The sequence below is a fragment of the Ailuropoda melanoleuca genome, chromosome 3 (assembly GCF_002007445.2).
Source record: "Ailuropoda melanoleuca isolate Jingjing chromosome 3, ASM200744v2, whole genome shotgun sequence".
In the NCBI taxonomy this organism is placed as follows: domain Eukaryota; kingdom Metazoa; phylum Chordata; class Mammalia; order Carnivora; family Ursidae; genus Ailuropoda; species Ailuropoda melanoleuca.
The window spans coordinates 136,080,101-136,107,464 of record NC_048220.1 but is presented as its reverse complement, the minus strand read 5'-3'; the positions used below and the strand labels follow the sequence as shown (position 1 = coordinate 136,107,464).

At 42.3% G+C, this 27,364-nt stretch overlaps 1 protein-coding gene across 1 annotated transcript in view; it reads left to right on the top strand.

The window, feature by feature from the left end:
• Nucleotides 1–27,364, top strand: part of TRIO (trio Rho guanine nucleotide exchange factor) — a 347,159-nt gene that overhangs the window by 108,448 nt on the left and 211,347 nt on the right. The window contains 2 exon segments of the mRNA XM_034657080.1: nucleotides 10,111–10,185; nucleotides 20,529–20,643. Of these exon segments, the coding sequence (XP_034512971.1) occupies nucleotides 10,131–10,185; nucleotides 20,529–20,643 (170 nt within the window). The 5' untranslated portion in view covers nucleotides 10,111–10,130.

Below are 27,364 nucleotides of genomic sequence, written 5' to 3'. Positions count from 1 at the left end.
TGAAAAATTTCAGGGACAGAAGTAACACTTCTAGGTGGGTTTGTCTAATCGCGGCAGTATCTACATCTCTCTTAAAAATAATAGTACGTGTATTTGCAAATCTCCATCTGGCTTTTCCTGTTCCGTATACATTGTTAAGGCCACTGTTGGTCTAAATCTGTGTTTTATTTTGTTTTAAATTATAAGGTTCTTAAAATCAGAACATACCATTTCAGGAGAAAATCTCCAGGACTTAAGAAAGCAGTGTGTGTAAATATGTCCTCTGTGAATGCCAAGGGATTAAAAACACAATTCTAAGCTTCATCAAAGGGCTGGCTGGTAGAAAGTTCTGCCAAATTCCTTGATGTTATTAAAGATATATCTTTCTAGTGAATTTATGTTGGAATTAAATCCAAATGGAAATAACTTTTCAGTCCTTGGGTTAAAAATTGTTTCTTTGTGGCATTTGGCTTGGATGATACATTAATATAAGGATAAATGAATTAACTGAAGAGTTTTGAAGAGGAATTGGACATATGCTGACTACTTACTTTTGGAGACATTTTGATATTTTGTATATATGTGTGTGTAATTTAGTGTCCCTAAATACAGTATTTCCATTTGAATATAATCACTGCTCAGTCAAGTTAATTGATAGCTTATTAAGTCACTCAACCTTGGTTTATTTTTTCTCCATGAATGGAAAACTCATCAGGTGTCTTGAAGGTAGACAGGATTGATAGGCGTTTGCTGATGAGCCTGGAGGAAGACCTCCGGGTGAGGATTTTGTCTCCCGTGCCTACCCCATGCTTACACGCTTTCTTATCTGGGCAGGAGGAAATATTCCAAAGCAGAGCCTTAGCACCATAGGGTGGACAGAAGGAGGGCTGGCTTGGGGACTATTAATGTGCCAGCTGAAACAAACCAAATTTTGAATCCAAGTCTTGATTAATTGATAGGAATTATATCCCTTAATCTTAAATTTATAGACCAGCCAGAACGGTTTGGCTCTGTGTATTTGCTTGATGTGTTTTTGGTTCCCTTCAGTAACAAGATGTCAGTGACATAATGCAGGTGTTCTGGGATTGTTACTATTTGTGATATATGACACTTACAGAGGCTTAACTTGTGTTTAATTAATGTGGCAAAAGACATTGCCATGTGAGTATTCAGTTAGGCTGCCTCAGGCTGAACTTGGCCTTCTAGTACGAAGGGCTTAAGACAATGATACAGAAAGAAAGGTGTTCCGTTTTTAGTTGCTCAGCATTTATTTGGTTTGCTGGTTCCCTTGTGCTTCTTCTGTTTACAAAATCTCATGATGAAAGCACTTCCGGGTAACCTGGCATACTTGGGTGAAGACATGACCATGACCCCACCCGCTGTCAAGAGGCAGGGCTCCCAGGCCTGTGTTTCCTACTTCCCTGAAGGCCTGCATTCTTTTGGTTGTTGAGGAGGTAAATGCAAAGCCACTGAATGCTCTTTTCACAAATCACAGCCTGCTCTTCCCACCAGAGAAGCTTTTTATACTTCATTAAAATTTTGGTTGCCAGGGCAGAAAATACTTTTTTAATTACATTGTAAAAATCCCAAGAATATATAAATGCTATTTTATGTACTAGTCACCGAATATACTAGACAGAAAGGTAATGCAGTCCCGTTAGGCTCCTCGAAATGGCCATGTGTAGCAGGTTGACTGCTTCGGACTTGTTGCGTTATGTGATAAGATGGATACTTCGGTTAGAACTTGTAGACTGCCTCTTAAAACGTGTCACTACTTGGAGCCTGATGAACCCCAGGGCCGAACTAGCTAGGTGTGAGGCTCTTCCCGTGAGCTGTGCACTCTGCCGCAGCGAAACCGGGCTGGAAGATGAGAGCCATGAGCTTGCCTCCTGATGGGGGTTGGGGGTAGGGCCCCGACAGGTATTTCTTAGATAATTACCATGCAGTGTGATGAGATTTCGGGTGTGGTGGGAGTGCCAGGTGGGGGATTAGATCCAGCAGTGGGGACACGGCAAGACGTCACTTAAGGAGTGGGTCTGGTCTGAGTCTTCAGGAAGGTGAAGAATGTGTGGGCTTGTGCATGGGCAGGGGAGGGGATGCTTGAGGCAGTGCGGGAGCAAGGGGCTGTGGAGCCTGTGGGAGTAGATGAGGGAGAGGATGATGAATGGGGAGCTCATGAGGGTGCAGAGCTCAGCAGGCTCGGACCATGAAGGACTTTGTGCCATGTCAGGGAGTTTGAATTTTATTTGAGGGCTCTGAGGAGCCATTGACAAATTTTAGGGGAGTAAAATGATGAGATGTGGTTTAGGGGAGAGTGGCAGTTTGGAATCAAAGAGTCCTGCACCTCCTTTAGGAGACTGCTGGAGTAATCCACATGAGAGAGGTGCTGGCCGGTGGGGCAGGGAGACACGGTGCTCCAGTTAAGGATGGCACCTGCAGGATTACATGAGAGGATGCGGGGCAGGGGGAAGCCCGGGTTTCTTCTGGGTTGGCTGTTGGATAGGTGGTTTGTGGGGCCAGGTACTGTGCTGGGACTCACACAGTGGGGAGCAGGTTTGCAGGGACCATGAGTACAGGTGGAGATGGCTGTATCGTAGGCTTGCAGGTGCCCCCTTTTTCTTGACACCTTTTTATGTCAGTGATGGGAGTCTTCTGCTTGGTCAGCAAGATCCACCACAATCATCTCCACCCCACACATCCTACATCTTACAGGTGTCTTCTCCTATTGTGATCCCTCTGGCCCTCGTTTTTCCATACCAAGTCTGAACACTCAGGTGTTGTTTTCCCAAACAGACTGCAACAAGGGCGCCGTAGTAGTTGATGTACAAGTCCCTCCCCGTCCCCCCAACACAGGGCAAATCAGTGTACACTGAACAGAGTTTCAGTATCGGTAATTTATATTGTGTCTCTGTAATTGCACCTTCATTCCTTACAATAATCAAAAAATCTGTACATAAAGGAAAAGGAGAATTACAACATAGCTTTGTTTTTCAAAGCCTTTTACAAGAATGATTTTGATCTACATTAAAAAATATGAAGGCATAAGGATCTTTCTCTTTTCTGTTTTGTAGAGGGCAAGGGTGCTAACATGTATGAAATGTTTGTTGTAATGATTAACCGTGGTTTCTTTTAGCAGTCAATCTTGGATGATCTAAATCAAATCAATTTGACAGTGATTAAATTGTATCAGTTGTATCTCTGTGGTTCATTTGATAGAAACTAAGTTTCTAACTAGCTTTCCTGAGAGGCTGCTTCTTGATGTAAAGCAAGCCTCCTTGGAGTAGGTATCACAGGACCATAAGCAGGCTCGTATGTATATGTGTCTATATACGTGTGGCTTGGGATGGGTGACTAGAGGCTCAGAGCACAGTGTTGGAGCTTTCCCTAAAGGCATCTCCTGACACTCTTAGAGGTTCAGAGAGATATAGGTGTTCTTTCTTTTGGCTTTCGGCAAACATGAGGACAAAGTTTCCCTGTGCTTAGCCCTGACTGGTCCTCGGGGATACAAAGATGAACAGCACATCTGGGCACATGGTTCTTTTTTGGTGTATGAGATTGTAGGAAGGTAGAATCCCCTTTTGTAATGCTACAGCTTTTTTGACTATTAAAATATTCCCTTCCGTTGGTCTGTTAGTTATGGTTTTTAATTAAATTCTAATGTGTAGCTAATACATAATTAAATCATCAAACATTAAAAATTCATTATTTCATTTACATTAAACTATATGTAATAGTTAAAAAATATTTTTTGTTATGGTCTTTTGGCTATTTTGGTTTGTCCTCTGTATTTCATGCTCAAGACATTAAATAGCCAGAGCTATTTTAAGTTGAAATGCCCTTAACTTCCTTCGATCAATCAAACTTATGCTGCTTTTTCTTCCTTAAAGGTATGATGTTGCATCACAGGCTATTGCTTCTAAAATTACATGAAGGAATAAATTAACGAGGCTGACAGTTACTATAACCATAAAGGTTTAAGTGAAAATTATAATACTGCACCATGAAACCCCATCTGTATTCCTGTGTGGTGAATATGCCCATATTCTTGGTATAAGTATTTAACTCACTTCATATACATTTTATAAACATTTTATATGTGTGGATTGTAGTTATATATTTACATAAAAATATAATCATTACATTATATTTTGATGTTTTTATGCCTTAGTAAAAATGACATTAATATCATTTGATTTATAAACCTTCTTTCCCCCTAAACATTTTTATAGAGGATCCAGGCTAGTTAAAAATGCTTCCTTCCTACACAACACTAGTCTAACTGCTTGCCTAGTTAAAACCCTTGATAGCACAAACACTGTATGCCACGCACCACCGCTCCCTGTGATCTGTGACTAATCCTGCAGGCACTGCAGAGAAAGGTGAGGGAGTCGGAACTGCGGAGGGCCTGCCTGGAAAGGGTGATGTCACCCCCATTTGCGCATGCGCGACGCCGCTGATGCAGAGATTTATCATCCTGCTCTTTGTGTTCAGGGGTGCGTGTGCGCGCGCGGTTCCCCTAAATAAACTAATGAGTAAAATTAGGTAATTACCACCAAGACTTGGTACTAATAGTAACCCTCCAGCTTACTGGAGTGTTCTTTTTTGTTGTTTCAGAATGCTGCTTTACTTATTAACACGTTTATATTACTGCTACAACCTGTGTTTCTAAAGGTATAGAATTTTATTTTTCAGTCACTCCCACTTTCGATCTTCCCATCCAGAACTAAAGTAGTATAGCTGACAGGCAAATGAGACCTTTCAAAATGGGTGAAGAGCACAGTTTGTCTTGTGGATTGTATTTTAAAGACAAATCCCAGTGCAGGAGGTGAGGCAGACGGTTCAGAACAAGGTGTCAGTTCATTTCGTTCAGCCCAAATGATCAAGAGATAACTATGGTTTTTTCTAACACTGTTTTTACTTTAAAAAAAAGAAAGAAAGACAAACGAAAAACCAAACCATTTGGCTAGTTTGATTTGAAGATTACATAAAATTTCAAATTACTAGTATCTGCCAGTAGTCCTGGGAGAAGTAAGAGGTTAAAAAAAAAAAATGACCCTGTGTCTTAGTTTAAAAAGTTTGAATTTGATTCATTTTGACTTCATCTGACTTTTTTCATCTTAGTTTTTTTGACCCTTATATAAAAAGTACTGTCGGAATGATGTGCTGTATAAAAGCTTTTTGCTCATTGTAAAAATATTCCCGTGGTGCTTTTCCCCCCCTCCTTCTTCTTAAGTAAGGACTTTGGGGTTGTTCCTTCTCTGTTTGGTTGTTGTTGTTGTTTTTTTTTTAAATCTAATATGGAAAAGGGACCAAATGAACGAGCGTTGTGGTCAGCAATGACTCACTCCAAAAGGCATTTGATAGCAGTAACAGTACAGCACCCACTCACAGAGTCTCAGGGTGAAAAATGAGAAATTGGTTTGACCAGTGGGGTATTAGATAGTTGAAGTTTCAGACCATTGATTCAACTAAAAGATTTTCCATTGTTGAACGCTCACTTGTAGAATATTTCTTCTCAGGGCAGAGAGGTTAATTTCCTTGTTATGAATATAATATACACTTTAGGAGTGGCCGTTTGAAAACACTGAGCTTGTATTTCATAAACCTAAAATACAAAGTGCTAAGGAACATTGGAGTGCTTGAGTAGGGGCTCAGGGGCAAGAAGCTGGAGAAGTATGTTCGTTCATTCATTCATTCATTCATTCACTCATTCACTCATTCATTTATCCATTCAACCATCCCATGTTTGTTGACCACCCTGTGCCTGGTCCTGTCCTAGACGTCTGGCGTATGGCAGGGAACAAAGGAAACCCATCCTCTGGTCAGCAGGATAATTTAGAGGAAGAGAGAAAAACCATCCTCTTGGGTGGGGAACATACTGCTTATCGTTTTAAGAAATATGAGCAATTTAGAGGCAGGGGTGTAAAATGTACTCCAGATTGACATACTTCTGAACCAAATAGCAATTTAAAAGGTGGTGAGAGAGGGGCACCTGTGTGGTGCAGTTGGGTAAGTGTCCGACTCTTGGTTTCAGCGCAGGTCATTCATGAGCTCAGGGTGGTGGAATCAAGCCCTGTGTTGGGCTCCATGCTCAGCATGGAGTCTGCTTGAGATTATCTCTCTGTGTCCTCCTGCCCCTTCTGCTTATGCTCTCTCTCTCTCTCTCCCAAATAAAGAAAATCTTTAAAAATAAATAAGTAAAAGGTGATAACAATCAATTTTGGCAAGTAATTTGTGAATTGGAGTTGAGATTTTTTAAAATGAATATATTAAACCCTCTAAATATTCAAATTTTATTGTTTTAGGCATTATTTATGTTGAACCAGGAAAGAGCAAAGAAAATTATCAAGCTCTAACTGCATGTTTATTTTAACAATGGTAACATCTGATTTTTAACCCACACTCCTTTCTCCTCAATATCATTCAACAAATATTGATATCAAGATCTTAGAGTAATGGCAGACGTTATCATGTGAATGTTCCAATCAGGTTTCCTGTAGACTTGGCTCAAAAGAGTGGTTGTTGCATGCTTTGTAGGGTCCCCTGGGAAACACCCTCTGCACCTACAAATGAGCCTGGGCTGACTGCATCCTTATGCTGTGCTCACTGTCTCCTGAAGCTAGCATGTGATTTCGTTCACGTTGGCTTCTTTGTCTCAGATTCTGAAACTTACTTTAAATTCTAACAAGAATCTGGTCTTTTTGCACTCTTTAGTTAGGCTCTGGGTAATTTAAAAAGTATCTAATTTAAGAAATTGGTATAACTAAATGTCCTCTTACTTTGACCCCTCGTTATCACTTTTCAAGTTGCTTTTCTTCTAATTTTACCAGAAGTCTTTCTCTGGCATCCCTTTTCACCTATTAGTGGCATTTTCAAACTCTCTTGGTAGCACTTAGAAGTGAAACTGCTGCTGACTCGTGGTCTGTGACGCAAAGATGTGGTCTGAGACCTCAGAAGCATCGCTCCAAGGTGGCATTTGCCATCCCTCTCTCTCCCCATGCGCATGGGGGAGCGCATGGGGGAGTGGGGCTGTGTGCTTATAGGGATAGTCCTGGAGCGTAATCCTTTTTGATCCTTTAAGGCACAAGGAAGGAACAAAGTAGGAGTTGTCTTATCTGCAGTGTAATCTAGAATCACTGGAATAGCCCAGAAACCATGTATTTAGATTTTCTTTTTTTTAATAGTTGCACACTGTTTTCATAAACAGCTCTTCAGGGCATAGAACAGAATCTGTCTTTTTGATCTGAGGATGTTTCATGGCTGAGTTCTTCATGCTTTTTATTAAAAGTTAAATGATTATTTAATTTAACTTTATGGTATGCTTCCTTAGCCTTTTGCATATGGGGTGTGTTTTTTAAAATGGAAATGAGATTAAAGATAATACTTAGGTGACTACCATAATAGTCACAAACTCAGTTTCTTTGTGGTTAGTTTCATATTTCTGCTTTTAAAAAATTTCTTTTTTAAAAGTTTTAATGGACTATTTTAATGAAATTCCCATCTCTTTTTCTGGGACATATTCAATAAAAATATTGTGGTAAAACTGTGAAGAATTTCTACTCTGTATTTGGACATGTATGTATATCACAATAGAAGTATAACACACTTCAACACCAGTTTAACCCTGCATTCATGTGCCTTTCTTCCTCTAACAAGACTGTGAGTCTTATTTAATTTAGGGGAGAAATTCAGGAACTGACAGGCTTAAAATAACTACAGTTTCTAGAAACTAAAACATGGGAGCGAATCTGTGGTTTCTAGTGGGTCATAGGAAATCGAGATTTTCATTGTGAATTTTTGTTTACGTCACCTTGTTTTCACTCCAGTGCGCTGTTCTTCCTTCCTACTGTTCTGTCATTTGATTGGCCTCCTCATTTGTCCAGGCCCCCAGCACTCTGTGCTGCTTGTGGCACTTTTCATCCCGTGCCTTGCCGTGGTATTTATGAACGTGTCTTCATGAGGGCCGCCGTGCTGCCTAACTCCTCTTTGTGTTTGCCCTGCTGACACCTCTGTCCACCCCAGATGGAATTGAGACGTAATCTGTCTTTGTAGACGTGTCCGGTGAATTACCCAACGGCTGGCAATGAATTGCTGAGAATAGATTGCATCCATTCAAGAGTTTTGAAGGAACCTTAAGGATGAAATTGCAGAACTCTTGGCTCCTGTTTTGCCTTTTATAAATAGCCACTGTTTTTAAAAGCTTGGTGGGTTGCCAGCACAAAGCTCAGTACGTTGGAAAGCGAAATGGCCTGATGATGTAGAGATGTGGGTTCTCTGTTGAGCCCTTTCACCACCAGAGAGGTCATGCAGCTTATCTCCTGGACCTCGGGGTCCTCTTGAGGACGTGTTTGCTGCTGACTTTGTGCAGTGTCTCTGGTGATTGTCAGCATCATCGTTAATCCTGTTAAACTGGGTTCTTAGTATACTTATAAGTATTCCGTGGGCAGGAGAGATTTACTTAATCAAATCACACGATTAATTTAGTCTTTCTTTGCTTCTGTGAACGATAGGGTGCAGAGGCTGGATTCTGTTATATTCTTCCTCGAAGTGCTGATTTTGTTGTTGCTTGCTTGCTTTGGCAGGCTGCTAATTTGGCTGGACTGAAGCCGTGAACCCCGCCTCCTCTGTACTGGGCCCCAACGCGAATCTCAGTCAGATGCTTTGTCTTTAGCTTCGAGCTTGCCTCCTACATGCGAGGCTCAAGGGAGAGCCAGAGCTTTGGGCCAAGATTATCCCCAGAACTTGGGGCTCCCCTGCTCCTTTCCCCAATTTCTCCTCAGCTCCTGAGGTTGCCTCGAGCTGTGCCTGGTTCTTGTGTTGGGAGCTCCATGCGGCTCAGCCTGCGCCCTGTCCTCAGGCTAAAAGCCCCAGTGCAGTGTTCCCAGGGCCATTCCCTTTTCCCCAAGTGTGTCTCCCTGCTTTGGGTTATTTTGCAGCCTGGAGACGGTTGATTTTTTTTTATAGGTTTCCTCTGTGGTGGGGCTGGTCCCCCAGGGGCTACTCAGACACGTCGCAGGTGGAAGCCCCAGTTCACTGAGAGAGAGCTTTCCTTGCTTTCTCAATCCAGGTGTGCATCTTGATTGTTGTGTACCAAGCTACCATTCTGGAGTGTTCGTTGTACTATTTTGGCAAAAACAAACAGGAAAGTAGCGATGGGGCAGTGGTCTTTTATTTTTCGTAGAGATTACTCAGCCAGTAATGATAGTTTCTCGTTTTGATGAGGATGGCCAGCATCCTGAAGCTAGATTTCCTCTGTTCGAGACCTCCAGGAGAAATATCCTGAGGCATTATTATGAGCATTGAACATTTTTGACCCCAGACTCCCATGGGGGCCTTTGCCCTGGTAAGCTGAGCCAGACACGTTTGGGCTGCAAGAATTTCTTATCTTAGGTGGATGTTGTCTTGGCCTAAATTGCTTGCTGCGTGCTCCTTTTCCATGATCTCTTCACTTGCCTTTGACAATATTGGGCACTGGGAGAGTTAGTTTCACAGTGAGAAGAGGATCTCAGCCATCTCCTGACGCAGGTGGCACTGGGCCATCCTACCCCAGTAACCAGTGACATCCTCCAGGGGGGCATGACCCAGAAAGCCTGGAAGGAAAGAGCCTAAAGGAAGCTGTGGCTAGTCCCTGGCTATTTATAATCCCTGCTCTCCTCACTGTCACTGTTTATTTTTAACCACTCTGGACTCTGGGGGGAGCAGGAGGAGGAGGAGGCTTTGAGCTCCCCCTAGAGGCTTCAGTGTGCCACCGGTCTGTGTGTTTAAAACATGATATTGCTTCTTTAGTTACATTCATCTACAGGATTCAGATGAAGATTTTTGAAATGATCTGGACTGGTTTCATATCCTGTATTTTGGGGGACCAGATCTTTATTGCTACAAGTGGCCTGAAGCCTGCTTGGTACCAGGGCCTTTGGGTCTGTGTGCAAATCATTGTTTGACATTAAAATAGAAGATAATTCTGTGATCACAGTCTTTCCTTCATAGAATTCAAATGCTTTGAAATGATATCTCTAAAGCAGACTTAATGGGTGTGAGCAAAGCTGCTGTGTTTGCATTGGCTAGACTCGGTAAGAAGTTAAATGTCACTCAAGCAACCTAGTAACTTGAATTTCTCCTTATGTATTTCAGGGTTTCGAAAAAACGATGAAATGAAAGCTATGGATGTTTTGCCAATTTTAAAGGAAAAAGTTGCATACCTTTCAGGTAAAGTTGAACTTTCTAATATGCATTACTGTTTCTTCTGACTGCTTCTGATACAGTGTCAGAGTCTGAAATACCACAGTAACTCACCTGCCACACACATAAAAGCACTGGTGTTTCAGTGGATTTTTAATTGCTTTGTTCTTGTAGCATTTTCCTGAGAAATTAGTGCCCAAAGCATTTTCTCCTAGTGGGTAGGCACATTGTAAGTCATACAGCACTGAGTAAGGTATGTTTGTGTCTGTCATTCAACAAACATTTGATGTTTTTCCCCATTCAATTAAGTGAAACGACTCATTGTTTAAAAGTTTAAAAGTCCATCATCTGTGAAGCCTGGGTGGCTCAGTTGGTTGAACATCTATCTACCTTTGGCTCGGGTCATGACCTCAGGGTCCTGGGATCGAGCCCCGCATCGGGCTCCCTACTCAGCAGGAGGGAGTCTGCTTTTCCCTCCTCCTCTGCCTGCTGCTCCCCCTGCTTGTGCTCTCTCCCTCTCTCTGTGTCAAATCAATAAATAAAATCTTAAAAAAAAATAAATAAAAGTCCACCCTCTTCCTGAAAGTGATGGAAATGTGACCTTACTGGATGTGTCCTGAATTCCTTGCCTTGGTTTCTTGTTCCCTCATCCTGGAGTTCCTAAAACCCATGTTACGGATTGTGAAAGCCCCAGTGATCTCTACCAACTGGGTCCTCCACTTAACCTGTACAATGTGGCCCTCCTGTAGGGTGGGGACAGTCTACATCAGTCTGTCAGGCTTTGGGGCACTGGAGGGTCAGCTTTGGGCTGTTTCTTTGGGGGCTCCCTCCTAGATGAACAGAAGAGCCATTGGGTATTTTAACTTTTTGGCACCAGTTCACTTGTTACAAAACAAAGGTTTGCAGATTTTTCTGCTCTGTTGTAGCAGGAAGTAAATGTGTGGATTGTCATGTGGTTTTAGACAGTCTTCCTGGATGTGTTTCCCCTGATAATTTTTTATCTTTCTTAAACAGGCATAATATGCTGATCTGCTGTCTCCTTTTGAACACATTTTACTTTAAATGTATAACACTGCCAGGTGCTTTTATATGCTGGGTGTGTCCTTTTGGCATGTGGAACGGGCTGTATTTAGGGCACAGCTCCCTGTATGCTTTTGCTAATCTCACCTTGATGGCCAGTGGGGTTTCCTGGAGACCCTTGTAAACACTGAAGATTTGGCTCAAGTGAGTCTAATTCAGAATGCATTGGAATGTTAATAGTTCATGAAAAGAAGACGCTTTGGGTAATCAGGAATACATGCTTAAAAGAATGCCCCTCCTGGCTTATAGTACACTGAGTTTTAAAAGCAGTCTTTGCTCTTTCCTAATCACTTAGTGACAAACTGCATAATGTGGACTCAGTCCATGGTTTATCAACTCCTGATTTTGTAGTTTACAGATGAATTTTAAAGTTAATATAATGAAAAGACTCTGCTTATAAATAGTAGAGGCGGCTGTAGGAGGGCCTAAAGCCAATTCCACATGTTCCTCGGTTTTTTTATGTTTGAAGTTTGGATCTATGGTGAGAGCGCTTGCTTCTTTGGTTAAGCTCCCGGAGACAGGTGTATCAAGAGCAGGGGAAGGTTAAAGCTGATGATTTTTATTTGTACTCATTCTTTATTAGGCATTTAATACAGAATGTCTCATTTGATGTTATTTTTGTCTAAGTTTTGTCTGTCGGAACTAAAACTATTTCCTTTTTAACTAATTGAAGAAATAAAATCATCAGTCTTTTGGAGTTTATCATGACTCTTTACTCAAACCTTAAATTCTGCAGGGTTATTATAGGTGTCTTTAGTGGGGAGGGAAGTTGTGCTCTGCAGCAAACTAGTCTGGAACTGTTTTTCTATATTAGAGACAGTAGGACTTTTGCCAGCTAGGTTGGTTAAATGAAGGTGGTAGGTGCCACCACAATTTTATAGTATTTCCTACTTTATGACCAGAATTGGCAAGTTATATTAGCATGATGTCATTTTCTGATTTTCTTAGGCTTGTTATTTCATTTAGGAAGGGAAAAGGGGAAAAAACACCCCACTAAATAAAAAACAAATTCGTTACTTGCATGGTGATTTCTTTATGTGTATAGAAGATTTTACAGTGAAGGAATAAACTTTTCAGAAGCTTATACTTCTGTTCCTGTTTTTTAAAATCTCTTTTATTGAGATACAGTCCAAAACCATAAAATCTACCCTTTAAAAGTATATGGTTCAGTGGATTTTAGGATATTCACAAGGTTATGAAACTCTCACCATGGTCTAATCCCAGAACACTTTGATTACCTTCAAAAGAACCCCAGGCCCAGTCCCCATTTCCTCTACTGCCTGGATCGGCAACTGCTAATCTGCTTTCTGCTCTGACCCCATTTTTTAAAATATTAGGGGATATTTATTGTGGTATGTTTGTAAAAGCTCTCTATGTGAATAGCTTTTAGTAAATTAAATCTAAGTGGAATAACTAGGGCTTTGAAAAAGCAGGCCAAAAGACCAGTGATTCCATGAGATGCTTATTTGGTCAAAATCTGAAAACCCAGTGGGGATTCTTTGAACTTGAATATTTCTGATCCTCAGTCTCCTCTGCAGATACTGTAGAAAGCAGTCCTCACCGCAGATAGGTAAGACAGCAAGGTACTCACTAACTCCTGCAGAGGGTGAAGTAAATGAGGTGGCAGACCTGACTTCATGCTTCAGGTCAGAAGTAGGGGCAGGAAGAGAAGGGTTTTATAGTTTATTTAACATTTTATTTAATATGTATGTTAATGTGTTATATATATTGTCCTAGTGTGGTTATCATATATAGAATGTCAGCCCTGTGCCACTAGGGGCTAGGGTTTGGGCCTCAAAAGAGCTCACAGACTACCATCAGAATTAAGAACACTTTTTTCCCCTTAACCTTTTATCATGAAACATTTCAGCATCCAAAAGGATAGAGAATAGTACAATGAATTTCCATGAACCATGGTTCACTTCGATAATCTTGTCATCTGTATTCCTATAAAAGCTTTGGAAAAAACCTTAATACCATTAACAGACCTAAAAAATGAGTGGTATTCTTTAATATAAAAAAGGCCTATCGATATTCAAATTTTCCTGCTTGTCTCATAATTTGTTTCACAGGATATATATGGCAATTCGTTGATCTCTTTGTGTTTCTCAATCTATAGGTTTTTACTCCTTCTCCTTTTTGTTTTATCCCCTTATGTTAATTATTAGGTGAGGAAACTATGTGTTTTCCTGCAGATTTCCCTACATTTTAGCTTTTGCTGATTGCACCTGTGCATGGCCATTTAATATGTTCTCCTTCCCTGTGTTTCCTGTAAACTAGGAGCTGGATCTTGAGGCTTGATCAGACCTAGCTCAGATTTTGCCGGAAGAAGGCAAAAAATCCTTAATGGGTGGTGGTAGGTAGTTCTGCGAGTTTTACTAGGGGAGTCTGGCTGTCTCTTTTTTTTATGACAGCAAGCATTCATTGATGATCATGGTTTAGATCTAATATTTTATCACAGTTGCAAAATGGTGACATTCTAATTACATCCTTTCTTCTTTATCAACTTAGATATTCTATAAAAAGAAGTGTCCCATCATCAGTTTCTTGGTTATCCTGAGAACACAGTTAATACAGGAAAAGGATAAATGATTGATTCTTGTCCTTTACCAGTTTTCAGACTAATGAAAAATGACCATTAGTCATTTTAGACTGATTAAAAAACCCTTTGCTTTTTAATGTTTGATGTGTTTCAATTAATTGCAAATTTTTCAAAAAAAATCTCTTAGAAGTTAAAATTTTCTCATCTTTGACCAAACAGCAGTGTCTTCAGATGGGCTCCTGAATTTCTGTGCTGCTGGCCTCCAGGTTCTCTGTTTGCTGGGGAGACAGGATGTTTCAGGCCCTGCTCGCCTGTCCCTGTTCCCTGTCTGGAGCCAGCCATTTCTCCAAAATTTGCTGGCTCCTTTGCGTGGGGGAAAGGTGCAGGGTGCTGGAGAAGCTCGCTGGTCCTGGCGGGGTCACTGTTTCTGTGCCTCTTCAGTGGACACATCTAGGAAATACGTGTATAGATCTTTTTTTTTTTTTTTTTTTTAAGTAAGATGTCATGACTTCATACGCAGGTTTCTAATTCAGATTTAGGATTGCAGGTATTTTTCTTTGATTTTATATTTGTGTCTCCTTTTCCTTATACTAAAAATCTGAGTTCCTACTCTCATCAACATAATTGCTTATTTACATTGTAATACTGTTGTTATTGCTACACTGTGACTACCAAATGTAGTCTAATATTTCTGTTGTCCTCAGGGTATATGCCCCTAGGAACATATAGTCCTGTTACTCTGTTTTAAAATCACATAGACTAGCTTATCTCTTGGTGGGTCAAGTTCCTGCCAACTTGAAACTCCAGATCATATGTTTCATTTCGTTTTACAGTTTTAAAGCTTAAAAAAACAACCACCTAATCTTGTTTTAGTATTAAGTAAAATGTGTACATCATTCCACGGTTAAAAACTAAAAAAAAATTAAAGTACAAAGAAATGTAGGGTTTTTTTTTCCCCCTGCCTCTTCATCCCTGTGCCTTTCCTCCATCAAAGGAAACCTTTTTTTGTTCTTGTTCTCTTAAGTTTTTTTTCTTATACTTGTAAAACAGGAATACTCTCTCTCTTACTCTCTCTCTCTCCATGTATTCTCCTCTCCTCCCTCCCTGAGATAAATAGTCATGTATTTATGGACCATTTTCTCTGCTTGTTATTTCATTTTAACCGTATTCTGGAGAACAGATTATTAGTATATACAGAGATTCCACATTCCTTTTACAGTTGTTTAAACTGGACTATGTATATAGCATACTTGGTTCAGTCAGTTGTCTATCGATAGACATTTGGGTTGCTTTTTTAGAAGGAATTTTTGGGGTGGGGCAAGGTGAACATCATTCACCTTTGCAAGTGGGGGTATTGACAGGAATGTAGGATTTGATTGCCCAGAGGTTTGCTGTTAGTATTAGGACTACTGACCATAGTTCTTCTTGTTCCAGTTTTGCAGAGTCCTACATTTTCTGGAAAGGGAAGGGGGCACCTCCCATCCATCTTGGATATTCTCATTAGCCTCTGGCACAGTCTGAGGCCATAGTAACAGACTGGAAGGCCAGGTATTGCCAGAGGCTCTCCACGCACCTTATCAAGAGTCCCCTTAGAGTCTTCATTTGAAATACTCTGTAAGCTGTTTCTAGTTCTCAGGACTGGGCTGCAGGAGGTGAGCATGGGAGGGGATGGGCCTGTGGAGCTGCTGGCCTTGGCTACTAGAGCCGGGGCCGAGTGAACACCTGTGTTTTCGTAGTTGATAGCAGACTTAATAGATTATAGCCATAATTTCTCCTTCACAAACCATGCCTTTTCAGAGCTTCCTTTGTAAAAGTCTGCTTTTCATGATCAGTGAGTTAGACTGCTCCTCGGGGGAGGGGGGCATAAAGAATCATTTTCATGGTATTATAACCCAGAGATTCAAATAAGGGCCATACAAAAAGAATACAGTTGGTTCACTGAGATTTACATCATACTCCTCAAAGCAGGTATGCCTTCCTTATAAGGATGAAAGGTAAGGTGAGTTCTTAATTGATTTAAAGAAAAAGGGGCAACTCTGAATCTTGCTGCTTCTGTGGTCATTCTGGGCCATGTTGCTCCAGAGCCCAAGTCCCCTGGACTTTGACCTTTTAGAAGAGAAAGTAAGCATCACTGGGTTTAAGGAAGGGTCACACAGACAGCTTTAGCCATAATAGAGGAATTTCTCCTCTTTCTTTCTCATGTTGACAAGAACCTCAGTCTGTTTAGCATCTCTGTGTGTGTGTGTGCGTGTGTGTGTGTTTAAGATTTATCTATGTATTTATGAAAGAGAGAGAATACAAGTGGGAGGGGCAGAGGGAGAGGGAGAGAGAACCTCAAGCAGACCTGATGCTGAGCTCTGAGCCTGACCCAGGGCTGGATCCCAAGACCCTGAGATCACGACCAGAGCCGAAGTCAACAGTCAGCCATGTGGCCGATGGCACCACACAGGCGCCCCCACATCTGTGTTTCTATAGGAAAGTTCATTAGGCATGTCTGTTTTTAACTTCCTGACACTGATAGTAGGTATTTTTAATTAACTTTGTGTGGAATATAGATGAGGAATCCATTCATTCAGCAAATATTTATTGAGCATGCTTTTTGTTCCAGGCTCTTACTGGGCCTTGAAAGTGTACATTGATGTCCGTGAATGAGACATGCCTGCCTCCACAGAGCTTCCATTTAGTGGGCGGGACAGTCAAAGAACAAGACTGTGTAAATCATATAATTTACTAGAAGGTGAGAGGTGCCTTACAGAAATACAATAAAGTATGGGGAGAATTGTAAGAATTAAAAATAAAACAGTGTCATTTTGAACAAAAACTACACTTCTGTTTTGTTTTGTTTTGTTTGACTAAAACAACATTTGGGTCGGCAGGTCATCCGTAACGAGCCTCTAGGTTTTGATGAGGAGCAGTCCAGACACTGATGCTCTCAGACTTGGACGTACTGGACATTGGGAGATGCAGGGAATGGATTTCTTGCCCTTTTCATTGTAGAAACAAAGGCACTGGGTTTCCCGTCTATGAAATGGGACTGACGTGTCCCACCTGCCTTACCCTGAGGCTGCAGGTCGACTTCACATCCGTCCAAGTATATTTGATGAGCTGGAGCACCATTGTTACCAGTTCAGGGAGAAGAACTTTAAAGTAGTCACTTTTCTGCTTCTCGTTTGTGTACCTTCTGCGTTTGTGACATTGCCACCATGTTAAATCATGGAGGACACCATCCAAACACACATCTGTGGCATTGACTTTAGGCTCCTTGAGGTTCAGAGACCATGCTTCTTTGAACTAATACTATATCTCATCGGTTCTCAGATTTTTTTTTAAACTTCACTGGGAGGGGTCAGCAGATGGGTGATTGGCACCTGCCTGTCACTGAGTCTGACACACCACAGATCGGAAGATGCACCCTGATGCGGGGAGGTTAGCAAGCAAAAGCCTATTATTAAATTATTTAAATAGAGAATAGGCAGTTTTTACTTCAGAAGTGATTTTTGTTGAAGTTTTGAAACTATTTTAGTGAGTTTTCTGAAGCTCTGTTCTGGGAAAAGGAAAAAGATAAAGTGATTTTTTTTTTCCCCTTAAAGGTCAAGTTTGGGTTTAGGTAAGCTTTTCTTTAGGACATAAGTGAGAGCTTTTTGGTGGATGAGCTTGCTGGCAGCTCTCGGGACTCTTCATTAGTGCTACCAGCTTGGGGAAGATCTCTAGTTAAAAGGTGAAGGGTACAGTAGGCAGTCAGGACCTGTGCACACACTTGCGTTTCCTTCTCACTTCTCTGTGAACAGGTCGCTGTGTGCAGTGTGCACACCTGTTGATTGCCCACGTGAGCGTCTTTGATGGTCAGGCTTTGGATTCTACTCTTTGCACTCACGGTGGAACATGCCTTGCTTGCGTAGTGAGATATGATGACCCCAGAGGGAGGAGAGTCGAACACAGGTCATTGTCATCTAGTCTCCCTACTGAATCAAATATTACGTTGCATTTAAACAATTAAGAATGGTGGTCCAGGAAAATGTTAGATGCTATTCTGTTTTTTTTTTTTTTAAAAGATTTTTTATTTATTTATTTGACAGAGATAGAGACAGCCAGCGAGAGAGGGAACACAAGCAGGGGGAGTGGGAGAGGAAGAAGCAGGCTCATAGCGGAGGAGCCTGATGTGGGGCTCGATCCCATAACGCCGGGATCACGCCCTGAGCCGAAGGCAGACGCTCAACCGCTGTGCCACCCAGGCGCCCCTAGATGCTATTCTGTTTACCAAAAGTGGGGTGAATGTTTTAACCCAAATGTCATGCTGTATTTTTAAGAACTCAAATTTCTGTAAACTATGTTGTTCCACAAAATGTTTTAAAGATTTTATTTATTGTAGAGAGAGAGAGAGAGAGAGAGTGCGCGCGCGCGCGTGCATGCACACAAGCTGGGGGAGGGGCAGAGAGAGAAGCAGACTCCCGCTGAGCAGGGAGCCCAATGCAGGGCTCGATCCCAGGACCCTGGCATCATGACCTGAGCTGAAGGCAGATGCTTAACCAACTGAACCACTCAGGCGCCCTGATCCACAATATTTTTGATCAAACAGACTGATTCTCTTTTTGGAAAGTATCAAAGATGTTGGGAGATTTAAAAATATACTGAATTCTTGCCTGTCTTATCTTAGGGATAAGAGGTATTCCCAAAACTAGGGCCATTGATTTTATCCTGAGAATACTATAATATTTCAGAAGATTACTTGGTGATGACATTCTGGCATGTATAACAGAACTGCTGCTTACTTTTAATAGTACCTTTCATTCATTAAAATGCTTAGGAACCATCATTCAGTTGCCCTTCTGGCATTTTTACTACTTTAGAGAGATTTAAAGCCACTAGTTTGAAAATTTTTCTAAGTTTGTGTCAGGGCAAAAGACCCAGCTATGACCATGTGACATAGTCCCCTTGTCCTTTTTTTTTTGTAATTTCATTTATTTATTTTAAGTAATCTCTACACCCAACATGGGACTCGAACTCACAACCCTGAGATCAAGCGTCGTGTGCTCTTCTGACTAGGCAGCCAGACCCTCCCCCCCACCATGTCTTTATTTAAGCTCTTTGAGCTTTAGTATCTTTAGTTTAAAGCTGGAAGGATAGAACCTCTTAACGGGTCATTGTGATGTTGAAATCAAAGCACGTGTAAAGGACTTGATACCATACCTAGCATGTATCAGTGGCTGTGGTTTCCTGCTGTTCCCATTTAATACATGAATTACTGCATTTATAAATAATTGAACACTTTTCTAGATTGTGTGACCTAACAGTACATGTGGATCATTTTAACTGTTCAGCATCAAAACTGAGTTTCATTGTTGTTCAGAGGGACTAGTAATCATTCTAGGAAATTGTAAAAAATCCGTATTGGTGAAATGTATTTTTAAAATACCAAAGTCTTTTTTTTTTTTTAATGTTTTTTTATTATATTATGTTAGGCACCGTACAGTACATCCCTGGTTTCTGAAGTAAAGTTCGATGATTCATTAGTTGCGTATAACACCCAGTGCACCATGCAATACGTGCCCTCCTTACTACCCATCACCAGCCTATCCCATTCCCCCACTCCCCTCTCCTCTGAAGCCTTCAGTTTGTTTCTCAGCGTCCATAGTCTCTCATGTTTCATTCCCCCTCTGATTACCCCCCCTTTCTTTATCCCTTTCTTGTGCTGAATCCTTTTTTGGCTTTTCTAAAAGGAAAGAATCTGGTTTCCTGTTGTTAATGTTTGCTTGCTTTTTAGTTTTACCTCTGCTAATGAAGTAAATGAGATGAGAAAATAATGAAGAGTTTCATGTTGTGACTTGAATTTTGAGATCTTACCGCTCTACTTCTGAAGACAGATGACCAGAGCTGTGTAACTAAGGAAGGATCCGCTTGAGAAGGCTAGATTTTCCTTCTCTGTTTTATTTTCTGAAAACATTGGTGGAGTAATAAAATATTTCTGGAAATTTCATCGAAAGTATTCAGTGACAGTAGCAGTCCTCCTTAGGATTTTATGTATGTTCATGAGGGCTACATCTGCCTGTCTGTAACAAGATAGTCACCTGACATTTGTACTTAGTATGTGATGTGATTTTTCTAAACTCAAGCTAATTTAGTTCTGTTTTAAAATTCTTAAATGTCAGGTCTTTATTCATATGTGTGGCTTTGTATGAGAGATTGGTGAGGCTCGACTGCTGGGGTCAGGTGTGGCCCTCAAGAGAGGAAGATGCCCTAGATCCCAGATGAGAGAAAGTCATCATTAGCATAAAGTTTGAAGTCCATTCCTGTCTCTTTCCTTTAAGACTTAAAAACCTGATTTGGTTGATAGCAAAGAGAGAGCTTGAAATTCTGGGGCAGGAAGGAGGGCGCAGTGTGGCAGATGACAGGAGGGTCTGGTAAGGTGTGAGGAGGCAGTGGTTTAAGGGAAATGACACCCATATACATGGAAATGTTCTCCACACATAAAACTGAAGTCAGAGAAGACACATAGATAAAGACGAGGCCTTCTCTGATGGCTTTCGCCCGGACTTGTTCTGCAGGGTCCCGGGAGGGGACAAAGTAGCCCAGCCATGTGTCTCCCCAGACAAGGACCCTTGCTGTTTGCACGCTCCTTCCTGGACGTGCAGCTGGTGGAGGTGCAGGGTTGCACGAATGTTTGGGTGACGATGGTGGACCTCCAGGGGCATGCAGGGTCCTGTCCTCTCTGGCTTTTGTCTAAGTTGTGCTCCAAATGCTTGTTTTTCAGGTGGCAGAGATAAACGTGGAGGTCCCATTCTAACCTTTCCGGCCCGCAGCAATCACGATAGAATACGACAGGAGGACCTCAGGAGACTCATTTCCTATCTGGCCTGTATCCCTAGGTGAGTTCTGTGTGGTTTGTCACTGTCTCTAGCGGTCCAAGAAATGCGGCGTTGTGCTCTCCAGAAGCAACTGTGCGGTGGCTTGAATTCCAAGCTGATCAAGAGGAACAAAAATCGTCCTCTCTGTCTTCCGTTCCGTTTTATGAGCGTTCTGTCATGTTTGCCGCACTTCCGGTGTGGGGACGAGAAGGTCCGCATCTTGCTTGGAGAGCTTTGTGGGGGGACGGTGGGGCTGGGATTAGGATGTGGTGCCTCAGGCGGACCGTCCTTGGTGAATGGGACGCCAGGACGCAGAGCCCTACAAGACCGGAGAGGGAATGCTGTCTCTGATAATAGTTTCTGTCTTGATGCAGAGCTTCGGTTTCTGAAAAGCATTCTCTTTTTATTTTATTTTATTTTATTTTATTATATTGTGTTAATCACCATACAGTACATCCCCAGATTCCGATGTAAAGTTTGATGCTATTAGTTGCGTATAACACCCAGTGCACCATGCAATACGTGCCCTCCTTACTACCCATCACCAGTCTATCCCATTCCCCCACCCCCTCCCCTCTGAAGTCTTCAGTTTGTTTCTCATAGTCCATAGTCTCTCATGTTTCATTCCCCCTTCTGATTACCCCCCTTTTCTTTATCCCTTTCTTCCCCTACCGATCATCCTAGTTCTTATGTTCCATAGATGAGAGAAATCATATGATAATTGTCTTTCTCTGCTTGACTTATTTCACTTAGCATTATCTCCTCCAGTGCCGTCCATGTTGCAGCAAATGTTGAGAATTCGTTCTTTCTGATAGCTGAGTAATATTCCATTGTATATATGGACCACAGCTTCTTAATCCAGTCATCTGTTGAAGGGCATCTCGGCTCCTTCCATGATTTGGCTATTGTGGACAATGCAGCTATGAACATTGGGGTGCATATGGCCCTTCTCTTTACTACGTCTGTATCTTTGGGGTAAACACCCAGTAGTGCAATGGCTGGGTCATAGGGTAGTTCAATTTTTAACTTTTTAAGGGACCTCCACACTGTTTTCCAGAGTGGCTGTACCAACTTGCATTCCCACCAACAATGTAGGAGGGATCCCCTTTCTCCACATCCTCTCCAACAATTGTTGTTTCTTGCCTTGTCTATCTTTGCCATTCTAACTGGCGTAAGGTGGTATCTCAGTGTGGTTTTGATTTGAATTTCCCTGATGGCTAATGATTTTGAACATTTTTTCATGTGTCTGTTAGCCATTTGTATGTCTTCATTGGAAAAGTGTCTGTTCATATCTTCTGCCCATTTTATGATTTGTTTATTTGTTTCTCGTGTATTGAGTTTGAGAAGTTCTTTGTAGATCTTGGATACCAGTCCTTTATCTGTGGTGTCCTTTGCAAATATATTCTCCCATTCCGTGGGCTGTCTCTTAGTTTTTTTGACTGTTTCCTTGGCTGTGCAGAAGCTCTTTATCCTGATAAAGTCCCATAAGTTCATTTTATCTTTTATTTCTCTTGCCTTTGGAGATGTGTCGTGAAAAAGGTTGCTCTGGCCGATGTCATAGAAGTTGTTGCCTATGTTCTCCTCTAGAATTTTGATGGATTCCTGTCTCACATTGAGGTCTTTCATCCATTTGGAGTTTATTTTTGTGTATGGTGTGAGAGAGTGGTCAAGTTTCATTCTTTTGCATGTAGCTGTCCAATTTTCCCAGCACCATTTATTGAAGAGACTGTCTTTTTTCCACCGGATGTTTTTTCCTGTTGAAAAGCATTCTCTTGATTCGTGGCATGAGGTTTGTGAGGCATTCAGACTCTTTCCCGGCTAATATGCCCAGTTTGGGTGCGCCCATTCAATCCGAGACCCCCTTAAGGATAGGGTGGTTGTTAGCGTGGGTGCTGAAGAACACCAAGAGCAGACAAAGCTTTATTTTCCAGATACGTTTGGAAAAGAGACTACCGCTGTGATGCAACCCAAGGATTTAGACATGCCTGCAATAAGCAACTGGGTGTGCTGGGGTTGGAGGGGTGCTTCCCTGTGAGGAGAAGGAAAGGCACATACTAAAGGGGTCATAATCGACGTGCTAGAGGCAGGAGGCGTCTCCTCGGAGATGAAACGAGGGCGTGTGGAAGAAAACTCGGTCATTATACATGGGCTAGAGTAGACAGTAACGTTCATGAACACGTGATGCAAGAGAATAATAAAAGGTGGTCAGTAGCAGGATTAATGGCTTCTCGAAGGTTGAGGGGAGTGTAATACATCTGCCACGGCACACGGGTTGGGGCACTGCTGACCCACTTTAGTGGACACCAAGCAGGGAGGACAGCAGTGCCCGTTTGTAAGCCCTCCTTGCTGTGGCTGAGGCAAGTCCGCTTTTGCTGTTGATGTCTGACCTGCCGATGAAGTTGTTGGGTTTTCCTGTTTGGGCATCCTTTATGAGAAAACCATCACTTTGCATCATCAGTGGCAACGCGATAGAGCCCTGTGTTCATATATGGAAAAGTTTACCCTTTCCTCTTACTCTGGTGTTGAGCTTTTGAAACCGTGGAATTGAAAAGGGCTTTAGAGGTTCTGTACTACTCACTATCGTTTATATAAATAACAATAGAGTTGATAATGACCACTTACGGAGTTCTGACTGTGTGCTAGGTACTATGCTAATGATGGAAAAAGAAACAAATACAAAGGACAGTGTAAAAATCTCTGCCAATTGAAGTGATACTTGTCATACAATGTAATTATGGAATGACTGTATATAATTTTGGCAATTGGCTTTCTGGTTTAAAAATCTGTTGATTGTAACTATTAAAATTTTCTTTATTTCATTGATATCGTTAAAAAAGTTGATTCAGGTATATTTTGGATCATCTGGATGACCCACTTAAGCCCACAAAACTTCATTTTGGTGAGCATACACAAAAGTAGTGAGAACAGCGTAGCAGACATCCACATACCTGTCAGCCAGCTTCACTGATGACCAGATTTTGCCAGTCTTGTTTTTCTCTGAGTTTCCCCCTGGAATAAAAAAGTCCCAAGCCTCCTATCATTTCTCTATAAGTATTTATACTAAGCGTGCAGGGTGACCCCTTCGTGGTGGATCACAGCCCCTACATTGCCTAGATTTGCTTTTGTATTTACAATTCCAGGTGGCAAGAAATGTCACTTTGCCTGTCCTGGGTTAGTGATAAGAGAAGTAGGATTAAGACGTAAATGATAGGTTTCTCAAGGGATAATGGGGAAATTTCACTGTGGTCCAAACGGAGAAAAGTGGCAGCAAAACCCATGGGTCTACCCGGACCATCCAGGAGCTATTCCGCCCCACTGCGTGCTTGGTGGTGGGAACATTATTTTGTTAGAGCCGAGCAGTAGGGCCAAGAAAATCGTCAGCAAAATATGATGGTGTGTGAATTTTTTTTTGACTTGTGGGTTTGCTTGCACTTAAGTCTGATTATTTGTTGCCATAATCATCCTGGGGCCCGTGAGACTTCTTTTCCTGTCCATTGCTCCTGACAGTTTCTGCGCTGTGAAGGTGGTCTTCCGCCACGCCCCGCCCCTCAGCTGGATAGTTGCAGGGCCCTGCGTTCCCAGATGTGGAGAAGCACGGCATCCAGAAAACATGGGCAGCACAATCAGACCAGCTGTTACTTTTACCGGTTTTCTGATCTACGAAATGTGATAGTAATGTGTACTTCTTGGGATCATTGTTGAGTGTGGAGTAAGATTACTTACGTACATGCCCAGTACAGTGCCTGATGCACAGTAGCTCCCTCAGAAAAAGTACGATAATTTCCATCTTTCCTGCTTCCCTTCTTATATTTTTCCCTGTGACGTGCTCCAGAGCCCAGTTATTTTGTTTTTCTTCTGCATGGCCTCTAGTCTGTCTGCGTTTCTCTTAAAATTACCCTCAGAGGTAATCATAAGTGTGATCTGAGCCGTGGTGAGTAGTAGTATTACTTGGGTCACCTTCCCTTTCCTTCCTCCCTCTTAAAAAAAAATGCAATTGGAATAATAGAGTGACTTTCATAGAATGAATTTGCAAGGAAACTTTCCCTTAACTGTGTGTAGGAGTAGCAAGTGACAGTAGAACTTCTTGCTGGTCTAGTTGGGATTCCCACACAGTGATGAAAATAACATCAGTCTTGGTACATCTCCAGGTGTTTATTCCTCTTATTGTTTGAATTACCCTTATATTAATTATGTTTTAGAGCAGTTTGCTTTCTTTAGAATGATTGGTAGTAGCTACACGGATAAACTCTCTTTTGTCACTAGCTAAATAATGTGAGATTTAAGTTGATTCATTCATGAACATTCATATTAAAAGGTATTTTCTTCATCTAGATACTAAAGATCGTTTCTCTTTTTCAGAGACCAGCATTGAGAAGGGTTCTTAATTTTATCTAACATTTCATTATCTCACAGGTAAAATGAGGTTCTTAGATGAAACTGCTGAATACCTGGTTGATAGTCACATGTCCCAACGAGCAGTGTCTTCCGGGGGGAGGAGTGGTATGGATGCCTTCTCCTGGAGACAGCTGCCCACGTTCATTAACTGCTCCTGAATAGAACTGGGTTTGGGAATCTGCAAGTCACTGCTTTCTTAACAAGGACTGGCTTTTAACTGGATAAAGAGACGGATTGAAAGGACGTGCCCTCCCAGCCCAGTTCACGTGCAATTTTCATTACTTAGAAGTCACTGGGTGGTCAGTTGATTGTGGAGGAAGGTGGATAGTGAGTCCTTTTGTAAACTGTGCAAGCTCAGGTACCTTCTGGTTGTGGTGTTCTCTAACGCGTTCCTGTTGTTCAGCCTGGAGTTACTCAGAATGCCTTTGCAGCCCCTTCCAAGTGGAGGGGCTGTGCTGTTTTCTGTACACACCGTGTAGCCCTCTATGAGGAGAGACACGGGCTGCCCGAGAATGTGCCCTGATCCGGTGAAGGCCGATGCCCGAAGTGCCATCTGGCAGACAGCACCCACTGAGGCCATCAGGGGCCTGGCGTACGGTCTCCTGCCTTTGGTGTGCGGCAGCAGATGGAGCATCCGGGGAAGAATGTCTCCCCGGGGACAGGCTCCCTTTGCTCTGGCTGGTCTTGCCAGATTGCAGACCCCATCAGAGCCCAAAGAGGCCCAGAATGCTTCATTTCAGTGACTTGGGAGATTTGAGGAGACATTTCTGGAAACCTGTTTGCTTCTAGGATCTGTGAAGGAGGTCTGTGCCATGCTGTTCCCTGGTTTGTGGCCCAGGACCTAGGAAGACACGGAGAGGTGATATCATGAGGGGTGTCTGAGCCAGGTGCTAACTCATTTGGAGTTCGTCTTCGTATAGGAGTTGCAGGCAGGAGTTCGCCAAACCACTCCTGGCAGTTTCCACCCCTGAGTGAGAAGCTGGACTGCTGTCGGCCTGTGTTCTCGCGATGGCCTTCCACACCATGTTTCCAGCCCCTGCGCTGCTGTCTACTCAGGTTCTAGCCCCACAGACTGGTGTTTTAGAATTTTTTTGTGACATGCCTCTTACATGGATGTAGCTGTGACAGGAACTTTACGTCTGTGAAATTTGGAGCGACAGTTATGGTGATGGCGGGCATCGAGATAAGGGAAAGAATGGCATTCCTGTGGGGATGGGGAGGGGAAGGGTAAAGAGGAGGCTTATGCAAGAGAGCATGAAATTGGTTTTAATTTTGACTTAATTTATTTTGGCTTTTTAACATCGCTTAATGATAGCAATTAGTTTTCTGAGTTTTTAATTTATAAACTATATGAATTTGTAACTATAAACAGTTTTTAGTTTCTCTAGTGATTACCTGAGGCAGAAAAATGTCCAGTGACTTTCCTCTGTCTAGGCCCAGTACTTTCACGCTGGGTGAAAACCTGAAGCTGTCATTACGCGCTCGGGGTCTTCGGCGTGTTTCCGTATACCTCGCGCACAGTCATTATCTGGCTCATGTCTGGCACCAGGATCAGCAGCCTGCATGGACTGCGCAGGGTTATGGTTGTTCCTTAAGCATAAGACTGTGCCGAAGCCTTCCTAGAAGCTTCCACGTGAACACCGAAGTTACAACCAAGTGCGACTAAGTATTTTAACCTGTGTTTAAGGACATTTTGATTCTTGATTTTCTTTATTGCAGAAGTGCATTGCATGTATTTCCCAGGTACTCAGGGGTTGAGATTTAATACAACTAATAATCTTTTTTGCTTTGTCAGGGTCATTGTTAAGAGAAGCTGGCTTTTTTGTTTGCTTAAATTGGCCAGAACGTGGAGGGGAAGAGCGCAAAGGCTCTAGCCTCGTCACCACCATGGCCTTTGCATCACCAGTACAATGGGGTGAAAAAGACAAGTCTCAGTATTACTGGGAAAATCTTTTTACCCCAAAGATCCTGCCAGGAGGGTGCCAAGGACCCCCAGGGATCAGTGGACCATATATGGAGAACCTCTGAGATAGTTCAAGAGCCTGAACCAGTTAAAGGGGACAAAATGGGACGCTGAAATCTCCCACCATCACCAGTTGCACTGGTACGGGTGGTTTCAGCACCTGTGATCCTCGGAGGTTCCTGTGACTGCTATTTATTGGTCTGTTACCCTCTCCACCTGGACTCTGTACATACTGTTAGGGGTCTGTCCCCATTAGTGCTCATCAAGGACCTTTGCTGTAATAGTTCCTAGACAATGTATGTGATCATTTAATACACAAAAGATGAAAAATCCCCTCCCCTCCCCCAACACCCCCCAGAGTCAGCCTCACCTGGTGGGACTCTG